The sequence below is a fragment of the Orycteropus afer genome, unplaced genomic scaffold, assembly GCF_000298275.1.
Source record: "Orycteropus afer afer isolate SDZICR_OR568_19922 unplaced genomic scaffold, OryAfe1.0 scaffold00181, whole genome shotgun sequence".
NCBI classification, from domain to species: Eukaryota; Metazoa; Chordata; class Mammalia; order Tubulidentata; family Orycteropodidae; genus Orycteropus; species Orycteropus afer.
The window spans coordinates 3,115,105-3,134,331 of NW_006921768.1; the positions used below are offsets into that span (position 1 = coordinate 3,115,105).

General features: G+C 37.2%; 1 protein-coding gene across 1 annotated transcript in view; it reads right to left on the reverse strand.

Moving 5' to 3' along the window:
• Positions 1-751: 751 nt before the first annotated feature.
• XKR9 (XK related 9) overlaps positions 752-19,227 on the reverse strand; it is a 90,101-nt gene continuing 71,625 nt past the window's right edge. Inside the window, exons 2-3 of the mRNA XM_007947344.1 lie at positions 14,039-14,259; positions 752-1,380 (exon numbers count right to left, since the gene is read on the reverse strand). Of these exons, the coding sequence (XP_007945535.1) occupies positions 752-1,380; positions 14,039-14,259 (850 nt within the window). The remainder of the gene's footprint in view (positions 1,381-14,038; positions 14,260-19,227) is intronic.

Consider the following 19,227-nt stretch of genomic DNA (forward strand, 5'->3'; position numbering starts at 1 on the left):
CCTAAGAAAATAACAAATGCTGGCAAGGGTGTGGAGAGATTGGAACTTTCATACACTGCTTGTGGGACTTTAAAATGGTACAATCACTCTGGAAAATGGTATGGTGCTTCCTTAAAAAGTTGGAAATAGAATAACCATTTGATCCAGCTATCCTACTACTAGGAATATATCCTAAAAAGGTAAGATACAGAACACAAATAGATATATGCACACCCATGTTCATCACAGCACTATAGCAAAGAGATGGAAACAACTTAAATGCCCATCAGCAGATGAATGGATAACCAAACCATGGTATGTACACATAATGGAATATTATGCATTAAAGAATAATGAAAGAATCCATGAATTTCCTCATAATGTGGATAAACTTGGAGGACATTATATGAAGTGAAATAAGTCAATCACAGAAGAACAAATATTGTATGAGTTTGTTGCTATAAAAAGTTGAAGAGAAGTTTGATTCTAGCCTTTTAATTATGAGATCCAGACAATTTCAACTAATTCATACTCAAAATGGCAACCCTATCAGGTAGTAGGCAAATATATGAGTACCCAAGATCTTCAAAAACAAGTGCAATTAATTTAAATAATAAAAATACTATTATGTTCTATCTCTCACATTCCCAAGTAATGTACCAAAATTGTTCTTAAACTGAAGGCAAAAATAATAAACAAAACACACGGAGAATTTTTTCTTTACTAACTAATGAAATATAAAATAAGAAAATGCATTTCATAAATGAATAGCTTATTCCATTAGAAAATACCTCATTCTACAATCTTTTTGAACTAGTTTTCCATCAATTTCATCAGGTTTCTTTTCTTCACTTCTATTTGGGTGAAAAGTCCCATAATATACAATAAGAAAAATAATTCCAAGGAGAAGAGTAACAGCTGTAGTGATACTGATAAGTATAAGATAGTCTGAATTTACAATAGGGGGTGGGAAGAACCAGAGGACAATCAGTATGCACAATGTGGCTAGTACCTTTCCAATATAATAATAAGACATTGGACATTTGGTATTCTGTCCCTTAATATTAAAAAATGTAAAAACCAGAATGAATCCAACAACAATCCTGTATAAGAATTCCATACCTATGGAAGCACAAAAGTGAGTTTGCTTTTTAAATGCCCAAATTATACCTAAAAACCAAAGAAATAACAAAAGAAACAAAGCAATCTTAGTATTTAAGAACAGTAGAAGTACAATACTCAACATCCAAGAAAATAATGTAAACAACTTATAAAAGAGGTAAGTCAATTTGGGACAAAGTCCATTAAAGGGATTTTTATCAGACAAGGATTTCCTTAGAGCTATTTGAAAATCAACTGTCGACCAAGAGATAGCACAGCAAGAGACCATGATGGCTGCATCTACAAAACAAAAAATAAAAAAATACATTGTCATAGGAATAACAATAGCAATAATAAACGTACTAGATGCTATACATGGATTTATCTGTAAACACATAACCACAAACACATGTAAGGCACTTTATATACTCATTTCATCTAACCCTTTGTGATAGATACTAATAAACCAAAACCAAACTCACTGCCATCAAGTAGATTCCGACTCATAGTGACCCCCTTTGGGTTTCCAAGGGGGTAAATCTTTACTGAAGTAGATTGCCCAATCTTCCTTCCACAGAGTGGCTGGTGGGTTTGAACCATCAACCTTCTGGTTAGCAGTCAAATGCCTTAGGCACTATGCCACCAAAACTCCTTGTAGATATTAATTACTTACTACTCACTGCCACTGAGTCAATTCAACTCATAGTGACCCCTCCTTGTGTTTCTGAGGTAGTATCTCTACAGAAGTAGATTGTTCAATCTTCTTTCTGAGGAGTGGCTGTTGGGTTTGAACCACAAGCCTTCTGGTTAGCAGTCAAATGCCTTAGGCATTATGCCACCAGATCTCCCATAGATATGAACAGTCCCTCATTATATATGAAGGAAATGAGGCTTGGAAAAGATGTATTATTTGACACAAGTCACACAGCTAGCAAGTGGCAGTGTGATATGTGACATGTGGTAAATGGAATATGAACCTAAATCAACATGATTCCAAAGTTGATGTACTTAACCACTATATTAGACTGCTTTACAACGATTTTGAATAAATTCATGAGACAAATATTTATTGAGCACTTGATATAGTGGAAACTGCATACTATGGTAGTTAAGGGACTATATCCCTAGCCCTCGCTTTTCCAGTCTTTTTGACTTTGTACATATACCTACTTCACTAAGGCACAGAATCATAAAATATATCAACAAGCTTATGTTCCCATATCTTGACAATTATAGATCAAATGAACAAACATGTTCTAAAACTTACAGGTATCTGTAACTTTGACATCTCTCCCCATTTTTTTCCCTAGCCCGTAACAGGAAACTAAGTTTATTACTACTTTGGAAAGGTGAGTCAGTACCCCCACTTCCAAGCTAAAGGCTTTTATAAAAAAAAAAAAGCTAAAGCAAAGATACTAGAGAATTGAAATAAGAAAAAGTTTACAGCACAATACAAAGTGCTATTTCCATTAAGCCTAATTGGAGGCATGTATAATAGGACAGAAAGACAGATTTAAGATAGATTTATCTATTTATGAGGACTATGAGAGCAGGAGAACCTCTGTCCACTCTGTTGATGTTAGCATATATCACCACGGACCTCTAATCTAGCTGGATTTCTTCTTTTCTTGTCTTTCTTCTTTCAAAATTATTTCAATTAAAACATCACTTTCCCCTAAATTGTCCTGTGATGTCCTTTTCACAATTGGCTTTGTTATTTTTTTAAAAAAACTTTTAATTGTGATGTAGGTGAAATTTTACAAAGCAGATTCATTTTATGTTCAACATTTCACATGCATTTTGGTTTTCGACTCTGGTCACATTGCCAGCAGTGTAACATCTCACTTCCCACTTCCTCCCTGTGATTACCCTTTCTCTGTGTTCTTCTTGCCTATGCATTCCTGCCTCTCTACCTTTCTCCCTGTGTATAAATATGCTGCCCTCCTGATCTCCCACGGTTGATCGGCTGATCCTTCAAGGAGTGCATCTCTCTGGAATAGGTATTCAGCTGTAGGCTTGTCTGTTATTTGGCTGAGGGTTAAGCCACAGGAGTGAGATCAGTTCCAAACCTGAGGGGTGACTCAAGGCCATAGTCTCAGAGATTTTGCCAGTCTCTATGAGACGAGTTAAGTCTGGTCTTTTCTTATGATTTTGAGTTTTGTTCCACATTTTTCTCCCACTCTATACAGAATCTACAATTTTGATCCTTTTCTGAGTGGTTGGCATTGGTAGCTGGTCACCATCTAGTTCTTCTGGTGTCAGGGTCATATAGGTTGAAGTTCTCATGGTCCATCAGTCCTTTGGACTAATTATTCCCATGAATCTTCGATTGTCTTCACACTGTTTTAATCCAGCAGAGGAGAGACCAATAGTTACCACTTAGATGGTCGCTCACAAGCTTTTAAGACCCTAGTCACTACTCACCAAAATAAGATATATTCCCTGCCCTCATATCGGATCCGACTCATAGAGACCCTTCCTTGGGTTTCTGAGGCAGTATCACTACGGAGGTAGATTGCCCAAACTTCCTTCCGAGGAGTGGCTGGTGGGTTTGAACCGCCAACCTTCTGGTTAGCAGTCAAATGCTAACTGCGCTATCAGAGCTCCCGAAATAAGATATAGAACACTGTTTTTGTATATTGTTGTTGTTGTTATGTGCCATCAAGTCACACCCGACTCATAGCTACCCCTCCTTGGGTTTCCGAGGTGGTATCACTACGGAAGTAGATTGCCCCATCTTCCTTCCGAGGAGTGGCTGGTGGTTTGAACTGCCAGCCTTCTGGTTAGCAGTCAAGTGCCTTAGCACTACACTACCAGAGTTTATAACACATACAAATACGGAATACCGTCTGCCAAATTTATGTGTGGTCGTGGGTATATTTCCATTTGCCTATCCATAACTGTCTACCTATATATCCACCCATATATTAGTGTTTGCTGTTACTGATAATGCAGTATTGTGTATGCAACAGTATTTGCCTTTATTGTCTATACCTAAATACATACACATAGTTTTTAAAAGTAAAAAAGCACTAAAGCGCCTAGGAAAAAAAACAACTGTACCCTGCTCTCTACCTCTCCTCTCCCTTCAATCACCCTCAGGGGCAGATCACCCAATATGCAAGCCAAGCACAGGCATATCTGTGCTTACTTACTAATCTATAGTGGTATTCATAAGTAAGTAAGCACGCGTAAACATAGGCTTACCTTGCTTATCAGGTAATCCGATATTGGTTACACTCTCCAGGAGAAATCACTTTCAATTCTTCTAACTTTTCTCCTGAAATTTACTGCTGAGTGCCTAAGGCATTTGACTACTAACCAGAAGGCTGGCAGTTCAAACCCACGAGCCACTCCTCAGAAGGAAGACTGGCCAATCTACTTCTGCAAAGATTTACTGCCTCAGAAACTCAAAGAGGGTTGCTATGAGTTGGAATCGACTTGATGGCAGTGTTTGGTTTTGGTATCTCTAAATAAATATTATTCCATTATTTCTTAATTTGTCTGTTTTAGATATTGTCCATTAATTTACTACTGTGAAAGAGGAAAATTTAGTATGCACATACATACATCTCCTTCCATTGTTCTCTGCCACCACCTACTCAAAAGAGTAACATCAAAATTTTTTGTCAAAATCAATATTCAATATTGATTCAAAATCAAAATCAATAGTCTTTACCTTATGTTTTTTGTTGTTTTAATTGCTCGTCCAAGTACTACACTCTGACTACATTTCCTTTCTTGTAAACCTTTCCTTTTTCCTCAAATCAATAATGGCCTTATTTTGTTACTTTCTTGGTTTTTCATGAGCCTCTAACTATGTCTTGGCATCCCTGGCTGGTGCAAATGCTTAAGTGCTCAGCTGCTAACTGAAAGATAAGCAGAAGTCCTCTCAGAGGTGCCCTGGAAGAAAGGCCTGGAATCTACTTCTGGGAAATCAGCCACTGGAAACCCTATGGCACACGGTTCTGCTCTGACACACATGGGGTCGTCATGAGTCAGAACTGACCTAATGGCAACTATCTGGGGGTTCTATTACTATTATTTTTTATCACTATTTTGTAACAAATTCTTCAAATAACTATAAAACTGTTATGGACGTCATATATATTTATTAGGGAAAAATAATATCCTTCTGCTCTCAAGCCTTGCACTCAAGACTTCTCCCTCTCTTTCATGTTGACTTCCTGTTTTCTGATCGCCATATCTTCTCCCTTTTTTTTTTTTTTAAATTGTGGCTTAGATGAAAGTTTACAGAGCAAACTAGTTTTCCATTCAGCAATTCACACACATAGTGTTTTGTGACATTGACTGCAATCCCCACAATGTAACAGCACTCTTCCATTCCTCCCTGTGTTTACTGTTTCTCTTAGTCTTCTTTCCTGTCCCTTCCCTGGGCATGTGTTGCCCTTTTGATCTCATATGGTTGATTGTCCTAAGGAACGCATATCTCCACGGTGTTATTGTTCACCTTATGTAGTTGTTGTTATATGCCCTTGAGTCAGCCCCGACTCATAGCAACCCCTCCTTGGGTTTCCGAGGTGGTATCACTACGGAAGTAGATTGCCTGACCTTCCTTCTGAGGAGTGGCTGGTGGGTTTGAACCTCCAGCCTTCTGGTTAGCAGTCAAGTGCCTTAGGCACTACGCTATTAGAGCTCTTTGGTCACCTTATAGGCCTGTTATTGTTTGTCTGAAAGTTGAGCTTCGACATTGAGTTCAGTTACAGCTTGAAGGGTATCTAAGGTCATATTCTTGGGAGTTTCACCAGTCTCTATCAGACCAGTAAGCCTGGTCTTTTTTATTATTTTGTATTTTGTTGCACATTTCTCTCCCATTCCTCATATCTTCTTTCTTGCTTTTGTCTATTTTGTTCAAGCATTCCTGAGAATGCACTATAGTGAAAAGTTGCACAAAAGCTAAATTTTTTGAGTCTATATATGTTTTTACATGCCTTTATTCTACCTTCATTTTTGATACACAGTTTTGCCAGAGATAAAACCAAAGTTAAAAAATATTTTCCACTGAAACTTTGAAATCATTGTTCCATTATGTTCTAATTTCAAGTGTTATGGTTAAGAATTCCAATGCCATTCTGTTTCTTGATCCTCTGTAAATCTTTTTCCTCTCTTGAATCTTCTACTATCTTATCTTCATCATTGATTTTCTGAAATGTTATAATGATGTGAACCATCTTTATTCACAATTTTAATCTAATAATCTACATCCTTCAGTGCTATGCTCAGTTTTTATTCTTTGGTGGGTTCCCTAGAAATTATGACATTCATATTAAACTTATCAATGTTTAAAGTTAACCAATATTCTTACCTCAGAAGTAGATTTATCAAGAAGGAGTAAAGCTTAGATTTCAAGGACCCTCACTTGCCCAGGGTCCTTCCAGGCCTGACTAGACCCTAGAAATATATTCACTTGGTCATATTTTTATAAAATTTTCAATGATGTTGTAATTGCAGTTGATTAAATTCCCTGCCTCTTTCTATTCCTACTGCCTTCTACCACATTCTCCCTTGATATTCTGTGGACTTAGGGGATCTGGCTAAGGGAAATTGTGCTGAGAATATATTTAGTTTAGGTTTAATATGATATGTGTACAAGGCTAGCTTGAATAATTAAAACTATGTTGCTGTTGTTAGCTGCTGTCAAATTGGTCCCTAACTCATGGTGACCCTCTTGCACAATGGAATGAAATGTTGCCCAGATCTGCACCATTTCCTTTGATCACTTGCAGATTGGACTATTGTGATCCATAGGGTTCTTACAGGATTCTCATTAGATAATTTTCCAAAGTAGATTACCAGGCCTTACTTCCTATTCATCTTACTCTGGAAGCTCTACTGAAACCTATTCAACAACACAACAACAGACAAGTCTTCACTACTGACAGGTGGTAGCTGTGCATGAGGTGCACTGACCCGGAAACAAACCCTGGTCTCCTGCATGGAAGGCATGAATTCTTCCACTAAACCACCAATGGCCCTGTAATACTTCACTATAACAGCAACAACAACAACAGCAAAAAACCAAACTCACTGCCATCGAGTTGATTCCAACTCAGAGAACCCCATTGGGTTTCCAAGGCTGTAAATCTTTACAGAAGCAGACCACCTCATCTTTCTTCCACAGATCGTCTGGTGCATTCAAAGCACTGATCTTTTAGTTAGCAACCCAATGCCTTACCCCACCACAAGAGCTCCTTCATACTTCACTGTACTGCCTTCTATGCAATGATGCAATCAACAGACATTTATTCCTAATATCTATCCAATTGACACTACTAGTTCAATTTTATTTTCCATTTCCCACTTACCTACCTGTTTCCAACATTTTTTTTTTTTTTCTGATCATATTGCTGCTCTACCTGTATACTACACTCCGGTGATTATTGCTTCCAACTTTTGCATTCCAATCACCAGTAATAATCAACACATCTTGATTGCTTGTTTGGTCAAGTTTAGAGTGCAGAAGTTGTCAAAATCTTCAATTTCCTTGTCTTTGGCTTTGGTGGTTGGTGTGTAAAATTGAATAACAGTAGTATTAAATGGTCCTCCTTGTAGGCATATGAATATTATTATCCTATCATTGACAACATTATACTTTAGGATAGATCTTGAAACATTCTTTGTGATGATAAATGCCACGCCATTCCTCTTCACTTTGTCCTTTCCAGCATAGTAGATCATATGATTATCTGATTCAAAATGGCCAAAACCAGTCCATTTTAGCTCACTGATGCCTAGGATATCGATTTTTATGTGTTCCATTTCACTTTTGACAACCTCCAATTTTCCTATAGTCATACTTTGCACATTTCACGTTCTGATTATTAATGGATGTTTACAACTATTTCTTCTCATTTTGAGTCATGCCACATCAGCAAATTCACTGCAAATGCCTTTTTTCAACAACATAAATAGCAGCTATACATGTGAACTTCACAAGATGGAGTACACAGGAATCAGATTGACAACATCAGTGGAAAAAGGCAATGGAGAAGCTCAATATCTTCAGCCAAAATAAGGCCAGGAGCTGACTGGAACAGACTATCAACTGCTCTTATGCAAATTCAAGTTGAAGCTGAAGACAATTAAAACAAGTCCACAAGAACTGAAATATGACCTTTATTGTATCCCTCCTGAATTTAGAGCCCATCTAAAGAATAGATGCACTGGACACCAATGACCAAAAACCAGAGGAATTTTGGGATGACATCAAGAACATCATCCATGAAGAAAGCAAAAGGTCATTCAAAAGACAGGAAAGGAAGAAAAGACCAAAATGGATGTCAGAAGAGACTCTGAAACTTGCTCTTCAATGGAGAGTAGCTAGAGCAAATGGAAGAAATGACAAGATAAAAGAACTGTACAAAAGATTTCAAAGAGCAGCTCGAGATGACAAAATCAATTATTATAATGAAATATGCAAAGAAAACCAAAAAAGAAGAACACTCTCAACATTTCTCAAGCTGAAAGGACTGAAGAAAAAATTCAAGCCTAAAGTTGCAATATTGAAAGATTCTATGGGAAAAATATTAAACGATGCAAGAAACATCAAAAGAAGACAGAAGGAATACACAGAGTCACTGTATCACAAAGAATTGGTCAATGTTCATCCAGTCCAGGAGATGGCATATATGATCAAGAACCAATGGTATTGAAGGAAGAAGTTGAAGCTTCACTGAAGGAACTGGCAAAGAAGAAGCCTCCATGAATTGATGGAATACCCTTTGAGATGTTTCATCAAATGGATTCAGTGTTGGAGGCACTCACTCGGCTATGCCAAGAGATTTGAAAGACATTTACCTGGCCAACTGACTGGAAGAGATCCATATTTGTACCCATTGCAAAGAAAGGTGATCCCACAGAATGTGGAAATTATCCAACAATATCATTATTTATGGAAGTAAAATCCTGCTGAAGATAATTCAAAAATGACAGAGAACTTCCAGAAATGCAAGCTCGATTCAGAAGTGCACATGGAACAAGGGATATCATTGCTGATATCAGATGGATCTTGGCTGAAAGCAAAGAATGCCAGAAAAGTGTTTACCTGTGTTTCATTGACTATGAAAAAGTATTTGACTATGTGGATCATAACAAATTATGGATAACAATGAGAAGCATGGGAACTCCAGAACACTTCATTGTGCTCATGAGGAACCTGTATATAGACCAGGAGGCTGTCATTTGAACAGAACAAGGGGATCCTGCATATTTTAAAATCAGGAAGGGAGTATGTCAAGGTTGTATTCTTTCACTGTACTTATTCAATCTGTATGCTGAACAAATAATCCAAGATGCAGGACTATATTAAAAAGAATGTGGCACCAGGGTTGGAGGAAGACTCATTAACAACCTGCAATATGCAGACAACACAATTCTGCTTGCTGAAATTGAAGATGACTTGAGCCACTTACTGATGAAGAATAAAGACTACAGTCTGCAGTATGGATTATATGTCAACATAAAGAAAATGAAAATCCTCACAACTGGACCAATAAGCAGCATCACAATAAACAGAAAAGATTGAAGTTGTCAAAGATTTCATATTCCTTGGTTCCACAATCACCACCACTGGAAGCAGCAGTCAAGCAATCAGATGAGGTACTGCACTGGGCAAAACTGCTACAAAATACCTCTTTCAAGTGCTGAAGAGCAAAGATGTCTCTTTGAAGACTAAGGTGTGCCTAACCCAAGCCATGGTATTTTCAATCGCTTCATACACATGTGAAACCTGGACAATTGAATACCAAAGAAGAGTTGATGCTTTTGAGTTGTGGTGCTGGCAAAGAATATTGAGAGTACCATGGACTGCCAAGGAACTAACAAACCTGTCCTGAAAGAAGTACAGCCGAAATGTTCCTCAAAAGCGAGAATGGCCAAACTTCGTCTCACCTACTCTGATCATGCTGTTAGAAGGGACCAGTCCCTGAGGAAGGATATCTTGCTTGGTAAAGTGAAAGGTCAAAAAAAGGGGGAAGGCCTTCAATGAAATGGATTGACACAGTGGCTGCAACATTGGGCTCAGGTATAGCAAAGATTGCCAGGCTGGCACAGGACCAGGTACTGTTTCGTTCTGTGGTAGCTGGGGTCACGATGAGTCAGAGCTGACTTGACAGCACCTAACAATAACAACAACATCTTCAAGCTCCATCCATGTATCAAGACTTCATTTCTCCTACTGGCTGAGTAGCATGCTGGAGTACCTACATTGTATGTAAGTACCATATTTTGTTTATCCATTCCTTTATTGATATGCATTTAGACTGCTTCCACCTTTTGGCTATTGTGAATAGTTTTGTCATGAATATTGGTGTCCAAGTCTCTTTTTGAGTCTCTGCTTTCAAGTCTGTTGGTTATATATCTAGGAGTGGAATTGCTGGGTCATATAGTAGTTCTACTTTTAATTTTTTTTGAGAAACCACCATCTACCCACTGCCATTGAGTCGGATTCGACTCATAGTGACCCCTCCTTGGGTTTCCAAGGCAGTATCACTACAGAAGTAGATTGCCCAACCTTCCTTCCAAGGAGTGGCTGGTGGATTTGAACCACCAGCCTTCTGGTTAGCAGTCAAATGCCTTAAGCACTACTCTACCAGAGTTCCTGAGGAACCACCATACTGTTTTCCAAAAACAACAGCACCAATTTGCAGTCCCACTGGCCATGGATAAGAGTTTCAATTTCCCCACATTCTCACCAACATTTGTTATTTTCTCTCTCTCTCTCTCTCTTTTTTTCCTTCACCATCCTAGTGGGAGTGCTTTTGATTTGCATCTCTCTGGTAGTGTAGTGCCTAAGGCACTTGACTGCTAACCAGAAGGCTGACAGTTCAAACCCACCAGCCACTCCTCGGAAGAAAGGTTGGGCAATCTACTTCCCTCGTGATACCACTTCGGAAACCCAAGGAGGGGTTGCTATGAGTCGGATCCAACTCGATGGCACATAACAACAACAATGGCAAATGACACTGCGTATCTTTTCATGTGTTTGGTGGCCATTTGAATGTCCTCTTTGATAAAAAGTGAATTCAAGTCCTTTGCCCATTTTATGATTGAGCTATTTGTCTTTTTGTTGCTAAATTGTCAGAGTTTTATATATACTTTAGTTATTAGATCTTTGTTGGTTATACGGTTTCTGAAGCTATTCTCCCAGTCGATAGCTTGTCTTTTCAGTTTTGGTAAAGTCTGTTAATGAACAAATGTTTTTCATTTTTATGAGGTCCCATTCATTTATTTTGTCTTTTGTTGTTTGTGCTTTTGTTATTAGATAATCCATTGTTGAAATCTAGGCCTGATGCTGTTTCCCCTGCTAGTTCTTAAAATAACTTTATGATTTTAGTTTGTACATTTAGGTCTTTAATCCATCTTGAATTTGTTTTTGTCTATGGTGTGAGGCAATAATCCTATTTCATTTTTCTGCCAATTTTCCAGCACCAATTACTGAAGAGACTCTTCTTTCCCCATCAAATGGACTTAGCATCCTTGTCACAAATCAGTTGACCAAAGGTATATAGGTTTATTTCTATCCTATTCAATTGGTCTATGTCTATTGTTATACCAGTACCAGGCTGTTTTGATTATTGTAGCAATATGAAAACCAAAAAACCAAACTGACTGTTGTGGAGTTGGATCTGACTCATAAGGACCCCTCCTTGGGTTTCTGAGGCGGTATCACTACAGAAGTAGATCACCCAATCTTCCTTCTGAGGAGTGGCTGGTGGGTTTGAACTGCCAGCCTTCTGGTTAGAAGTCAAGTACCTTAGGTACTATGATACCATATAGTATGCTTTTAAATCAGGAAGTGTGAGTCCTCCTACTTTGTTCTTCTCTTTCAGCATTGTTTTAGCTATTTTGGGTCTCTTCCTATTCCATATAAAGCTGAGGATTGGTTTTTCCATTTCCATAAAGAAGGTTGTTGGGATTTTGATTAGGATTGCATTGAATCTTTAGATTGCTTTTGGTAGTATTGGCGTCTTAACAATATTAAGTGTTCCAATTCATGAACATTGAACATCTTTCCATTTATTTAATTAAGTCTTTTTTAATCTCTTTCATAAGTGTTTTATTGTTCTCATTATGTAAATAATTCATGGTCTGGTTAGATTTATTCCTGGGTGATTTTATTCTCTTAGATGCTATTTTAAAGAGAAGCATTTCCCTAATTTTCCTTTCAAGTTTTTCATTGCTGGTGTATAGAAACTCAACTGATTTTTGTTTGTTAACATTGTACCCTGCAATTTTTCTAAATTCCTCTGTCAGCTCTAAGTTTTCTTGTGCACTCTTTGGGGTTTTCTATGTAGGATCATATCATCTATGAATATAGATCATTTTACTTTTTTTCCAATCTGTATACCTTTCATTCTTTTCCATTTTATTACTCGGGCTATGACTTCCAGTTCATCATTGAATAGAAATAGTGACAGTGAATAGTCTTGTCTTGTTCCTAATCAAGGGTAAAGCTCTCAGTGTTTCTCCATTAAGTACAATAAGTCATTTTTTGTATAGTTTCCTATTCCATGTTTTCAAGCTCATCATTTATTTCTTTAAACATAGTTAGCTGCTTGTTTTATTCCTTGTATCTGGTAATTTCCAATATTTAAAGTTTTATGGTGTTGGCAAACAATACTAAATATACCATGGACTGTCAGAAGAACAAACAAATCTATCTTGGAAATACAGCCAGCATGTTCCTTAGAAGCAAGGATGGTGAAACTCCATCTTACATACTTTGGACATGTTATCAGAAAAGACTAGTCCCTGGAGAAGGACATCATGCTTGGTAAAGTAGAGGGTTAGAGAAAAAGAGGAAGACTTTCAACAAGATGGATAGACACAGTGGCTGCAACAATGGGCTCAAGCCTAGCAATGATTGTAAAGATGGTACAGGACTGGGTAGGTTATTGTTCTATTGTACGTAGGGCTGCTATGAGTCAGAACAAACTCTATAGCATCTAACAGCAATGTGCCCTAGAAGTTTATAGGAAATTGAGAGCAAGAAAGCTGTTTGGGAGGATGAGCTGATCTCTCAAGTGAGTCCAAAGCAGAAGGAACTACAAGGAAGATAACAATCTGCCCCCTGAGATAAATTCAAATATACATAGAATCCCAGCCCGTATGAAAAACTGTACTATTATTTAGAAAATAAATATTTGTCTTACATCTCAAATTAAACATTTATTAAAAAATGTCATATAAGGGATGAAAATACTAAATTTTCCTTAAAAAATGAGTATTTTACTCTAGTAAGGAAATCTGCCATCAAAGAGTAAATATATTGACCAACTTGCAAAATTTGCATAAGTTTTATAGCATTTACACTTCCATCCAGCAATTCAATTCTTAAGAATTTACTCCACAAAAAAAAAAAAAAAAATTGACCCTACAGATATACTTCACACATGCAAAATGATGTATATTTAAGATTATTCATTACAGCAGAATTTTTAATAGTAAAATATTAGAAAAATCTAAATAAATATAAATTAGGTGCTTGATAAATAAGCTATGGTCCATAATTTGCAATCCTATGCAGATAGCAGAAAGGAATGAGGAAACTCTATGCACTGAAATAGATGTAGCTGCAAGATATATTTTTAAGCAAAAAAAGAGACAGTTTTTATACATTTAGACATTTATACAAATGTTATCATTTGTATAAAAAAATATTTTAAAAATACACATTAAAAAAATTCTTTGAAAGTATCAACAACAAAAAATGTAGGTTTGTTTTTGGGAAGATGAAAGTTGTGGGGAGGAGAGGAAGACAGTGTAGCTCTTTATACTGCTTGATACATAAACCATGTGACTGTATTTCCTTTGCAAAAAATAAGTTAATTTTAAAAGAAAAAAGAATAAAACTTTTCTAAAAGCTGCTGCAGAATTATATAGTTAACATAAGATCTCAGTGGCATCCCTCTAACATAGAACAATGAGAAACACTTACACTGACTGAAATTCACTTGACCATGCTCCATAAGGATGTACAGCTGAAGAACAAGTTGTGGGCAACCTTCCAGGTAGGTCTCAAATAGCCTGAGCATGCTCAAATCAGTCACTCTATCTATAACTTCTTTATGTGGATCAATTTCTTCTTCAATGAAGTTATTAGCTTTGCTGCCACATTTGAAAGCCACATGGTGACCCTTTTGCAAGGCAAACCAATACCTGTAAAGTAAATATGAACATTTATCTTCAGTAATATTCTTTATAACATGTATGTTAATATACATGATGATTTTGAAGAAAGTGACATTTAAAAACAGAGTCTCTTTCTACAAACTTTCTCTACTATAGATTTCTCTCAATGTTGTGAACATTTCATGGTGCCTCTGTTGAGATTCAGATTCCATAAGTTTTTGTTACATGCTGTGATGTACAATTCTGTATTAGGCCTACTAAGCATGCATGAGCTAATCTCATCTTCAAAATAATTATGTGAGATCACTATGTATTACTCCTACTGGGAAAACAAAGGCTGAGAAAAGTAAAGTGCTTTGCTGAAAGTACAGAGAGAGTAAAGGTCCAAACCAGATTGTATCTTTCCTAGTCTTAACCTCTACTTTCCGAAAGACAAACTGCAACTTTCAGTTCATTCAGTTTCTCTTACATACAACACACATGCATGCCCATGATAATGTCAAGTCTAAAAATGTGATCAAATAGTCCTTTCAATTTAATCCAGCAACAATTACTTAATACCTACAAGATCCTTGTTGTTTGACCATTACCAACCCAGAAAACATAAACTCTCAAAGACCCTTCAAACATTCCTGTTCAGCTCTTCTTTTAAAAGAATTTTTAAATGAACATAAACTATCATCATGAAAGTAAAATTTATAACAACAACAACAAAAAAAAAAACCTGAGAGGCTTATTTAGAAGAAACTTGAAGCTAGTGGCAAGGAACAGAAAGGAACCACTATCAGAACTTTTATCTATATCTCAATGTCCTCAGACATAAAATAAGAGCAATTATATACCTGTTTCAACTTGACCCTTCTGCTAGTGTTTCCCATTTCAGTAAATGGTACTGTAATTCACCATAATACTCAGACAAAAAAAAATAAGAATAATGTCCAACTACTTTCTTTTTATCATATCCTATATTCAATTCCTCAGAAAGTTCTCATGGCTCTTGATTCTAACTTCAAATATATCCAGAATCTAAACAATTCTCACTACCTCCACTGCTACCATTGTAGTTTAAGCAACCAACATCTTTGACCTAGATTATTTTTATAGTCTCTTTAACTGGTCTGATTCTACTCCTGATCCCCATATAAACTATTTTTAACACAACATCCATTTTGAATCTTTTAAACATAATTCAGATGGCACTCCCCTGCTCATAATGTTCCAATGATTTTTCACCAAACTAAAATTAAAATCCAATTACCTTGGGACTTCCAGTAAGATGACAGAATAGGCAGACTAGCTACACAGACCCTCTTCAACAAAGAAAAGAGAAACCAATTGACAGAGATACAGAAGATTATCCTGGAGCCCTGAGCTTTGAAAGGAAGTATACAGAAGTGGATTAGGCACCAAGTACTACAAAAACCTGAGTGAAAACAGAGATGAACAGAGCTGTGGACTGTCAACTACTCTGAAGGCACCAACAGCCTAAATATTTCCAAGTAGTGTTGGGACCTGATAATTGACCTAAAGATCAGCCCTGGTTGCCAAGGTCTGCAGGGACAACTGCACTGCTGGCCTATGACTAGGAAGGGAAACAGAAAGGAGGGACACAAACTGAGTTGTGGACTCTTCGGCTGTCTGGAGGATGCAGCCATTTTTATTGTTTACAAGCTGTGGCCATTTTGGATATTTAAAGTGATTGAGGGAGCAGCCATTTTGAATGTTTACAAGTGACGACCATTTTTTATATTTAATGTGACTGAAGGCACAGACATTTTGAATGTTTAAAAGCAGTGGTCATTTTGGTTATTTAAAGTGACAGCATTCTCCTTCAGATTTCAGAGACCTAAGAATAGCCTCTGATGCCAAGAACAGCAGGGACATACAGGAGGCTGAAATTGGGAAAGGAGACAGGTGGTGTGATGGTGATGTTTGTATGTCAACTTGGCTAGGCCTGCTTGCGTGGCTGGGCAGCTGGATGTAGTATTCCCCATGATGAGACTGGTAATCAACTCCATGGTGGAATCTACTGGGAGCAGCTGAGTAGCTGCCTTTGGGTATATGGTCTGCTTCCTGTATATAAGGAGAAGCTTTGAGAATGGTCTCAAGCCTATGGCACACTTGGACCCTGCATGTAGCCATGTCATTGCTCAGCAGCCTGCTATGCTTTGCCAACCTTGGGACTTACAGTGGACTTAAGTTAATGGCCTGCCAGGTGGATTGGTAACATTGGAACTGTGCCTTTTTCCTTGTCAACCTTGGGGCTTCTCGGCCTCAGCAGCCAACAGCTGTCTGAGTGAAGAAATACCTCTAGCTCCAATGGGCTGGGAGCAGGACGCAGAGCTGGACCCCAAGGCTGAGGGGCTTTCACCCAGCCCCTGGAGCCTGGCACCTTGAACTTGGACTTAAAGCCTCCAAATTGTAAGAATAAACTCCTATTGTTAAGGCCATCCCATTTATGGTATATTCTTGTCAGAGTGGCACTAGGTAACCAGAACAGGTGGTAAGTATATAAGTGCTGCCAACTAGGGAACAGAGGAGCACAGTACCCTGCTTATTTAGATAACATCCAAAGAAAAAAACAATTGTGGGCAAGTCACTCCAACATACAATCACCAATTAAATATAAACACAAAAATGTCATGATGTCTCAGAGACAACAGACCATCACAGTCCACACATAGAAGCAAGACAAAGTAATAGAAACATGGGACCAGGATACAGACCCAGAACACATTCCTAAGGAAGAAGCAGCACTGGAACTCCCTGATAAGGAATTCAAAAGAATTATATTTAGGTACCCTCAACAGATTGAAAGACAGATCAAGGAAAACACTGACAAATTGAGGAAAACACAGAGAAAACCCTAGAACAATTTTGGAAAAAAGTACAAGTATAAAATGACAAAATAAATTGAAAATTAGAAATTATTCTAAATCTACAGATAGAAATCCAGAAGATTAATACTAAATTTTCAGAAATAGATAACACATTGAAAGGGAAAAGGAGCAGAACTGAATCAATGGAGGACAGAATTCATGAGATTAAAGACAAATACCTGAATATTTCTTTGGAGAAGGAGCAATCAGAAACAAAAGATCAAAACAAAATAAGAAAGCTTAAGATCAGGTGGAATACCATCAAAAGGAATAACCTACGTGTAATCAGAATTCTAGAACAGGAAGAGACAAAACCACAGAGAAAATTGTCAAAGATTTGTTGGAAGAGATTCCCTGGTATGATTCATTCAAGAAGTCCAACGAACCCCAAACAGGATAGACCCTAAAAGAAAATGAACAAGACATATCATCAAACTCACCAAAACCAAAGACAAAGAAAGAATGCTGACAGCAGCATGGGAAAAACAAAAAGTTACCTACAAGGGGCAAACAATTAAGGTTAAGCTCGGATTTCTTGGCAGAAACCATACAGACAAGAAGACAATAGGATGGTATATATAAAACTCTGAAAGAAAAAAATTTCCAACCAAGAATTATACATACAGCAAAACTGTCCCTCAAATATGATGGTGAAATTAGGACATTTCCAGATAAGCAGAAATTAAGGGAATTTGTTAAAACCAGACCAACCTTACAAGAGATGCTAAAGGGAGTCCTTTGGACAGAGAACCAACAACAGCAAACAACAACTGACCATTAACACACATGATGACATAACCCAGAAACCAACTCAGTTATGGAAGTATCCAAAGTAAATAAGCCTACAAGATTGTAAACAGGGAATCAAGGACATCAATTTACAAATGAGAACAACTACAAACCAAAAAGAGGGGAAAAAAATATGCGATTTCAGAACTTCTAAATGGTAGGGAAGTCAAGACACCTGCAAGATCAAGTGGACTGTTTTAAACTTGGGAAGAAAATTATAAATCACAGGGAAACCTCAAAGAAAAATGATAAACCTTCACATCAAAATTTAAAAAAAAAAAAAAGCAGACAAGCACAAATATTTAGTAAATACTAAAACAGTAGCAAAAAAAGAAAGTGTTACTATGAGATATAAACGAAACAAGCTCAGCAGAGAAAACTACGTGGAACAAAGAAATCAGCAACACCACAAAAAGGACATAACAAAATAACAGCAACAAATTCATACTTGTCTATAAGTATACTGCCAAAAGAGTAAAAAAAAAAAGAATGTACAGATTGGGAAAAATATTTGGCAATGACATATCTGACAAGGGACTTATCTCTAAAATTTATAGAAAACTCCAACACCTCAACAACAAATAGATTAACAATCCAATTTAAAAAATGGGCAGAAGACATGAATAAATACTTCACCAAAGAAGATATTCAGGCAGCAAGCAAATACATGAAGAAATGCTCACAATCATTAGCCATCAGAGAGATGCAAATCAAAACAACAATGAGATACTACCTCACCCCAACACGAACGACAAACAAAGTTCAACAAGACAGAAAATAACAAATGCTGGCAAGGATGTGGAGAGATTGGGACTCTCATACACTGCCGGTGGTATTGTAAAATGATACAACCACTGTGGAAAGCAGTATGGAGATTCCATAAAAAGCTGAAATTAGCAATACCATTTGACCCAACAATCCCATTACTAGGCATGTATCGTAAAGAAGTGAGAGCCAGGACAAGAACAGATATATGCACACCCATGTAAATCACATTTACAAGGCAAAAAGATGGAAACAATCTACATGGGCATCTTCCACAGAAGAATGGATAACCAAACCATGGTACATACACACAATGGAATACTATGCAACATTAAAGAATAATGTAGAATCTGCAAAACACCGCATAACGTGAATGAACTTGGAGCACATTATGCTTAGTGAAATAAGTCAGTTACAGAAGGACAAACATAGTATTAGTTCATTATTGTAAAAAGTCAAGGAAAGGCGTTCTGGCAAGATGGTGGACTAGGCAGAAAGACTGCACAGACCCTCTTCAACAAAGAAAAGGGAAACCAATTAACACAGACACAGAAGATAATCC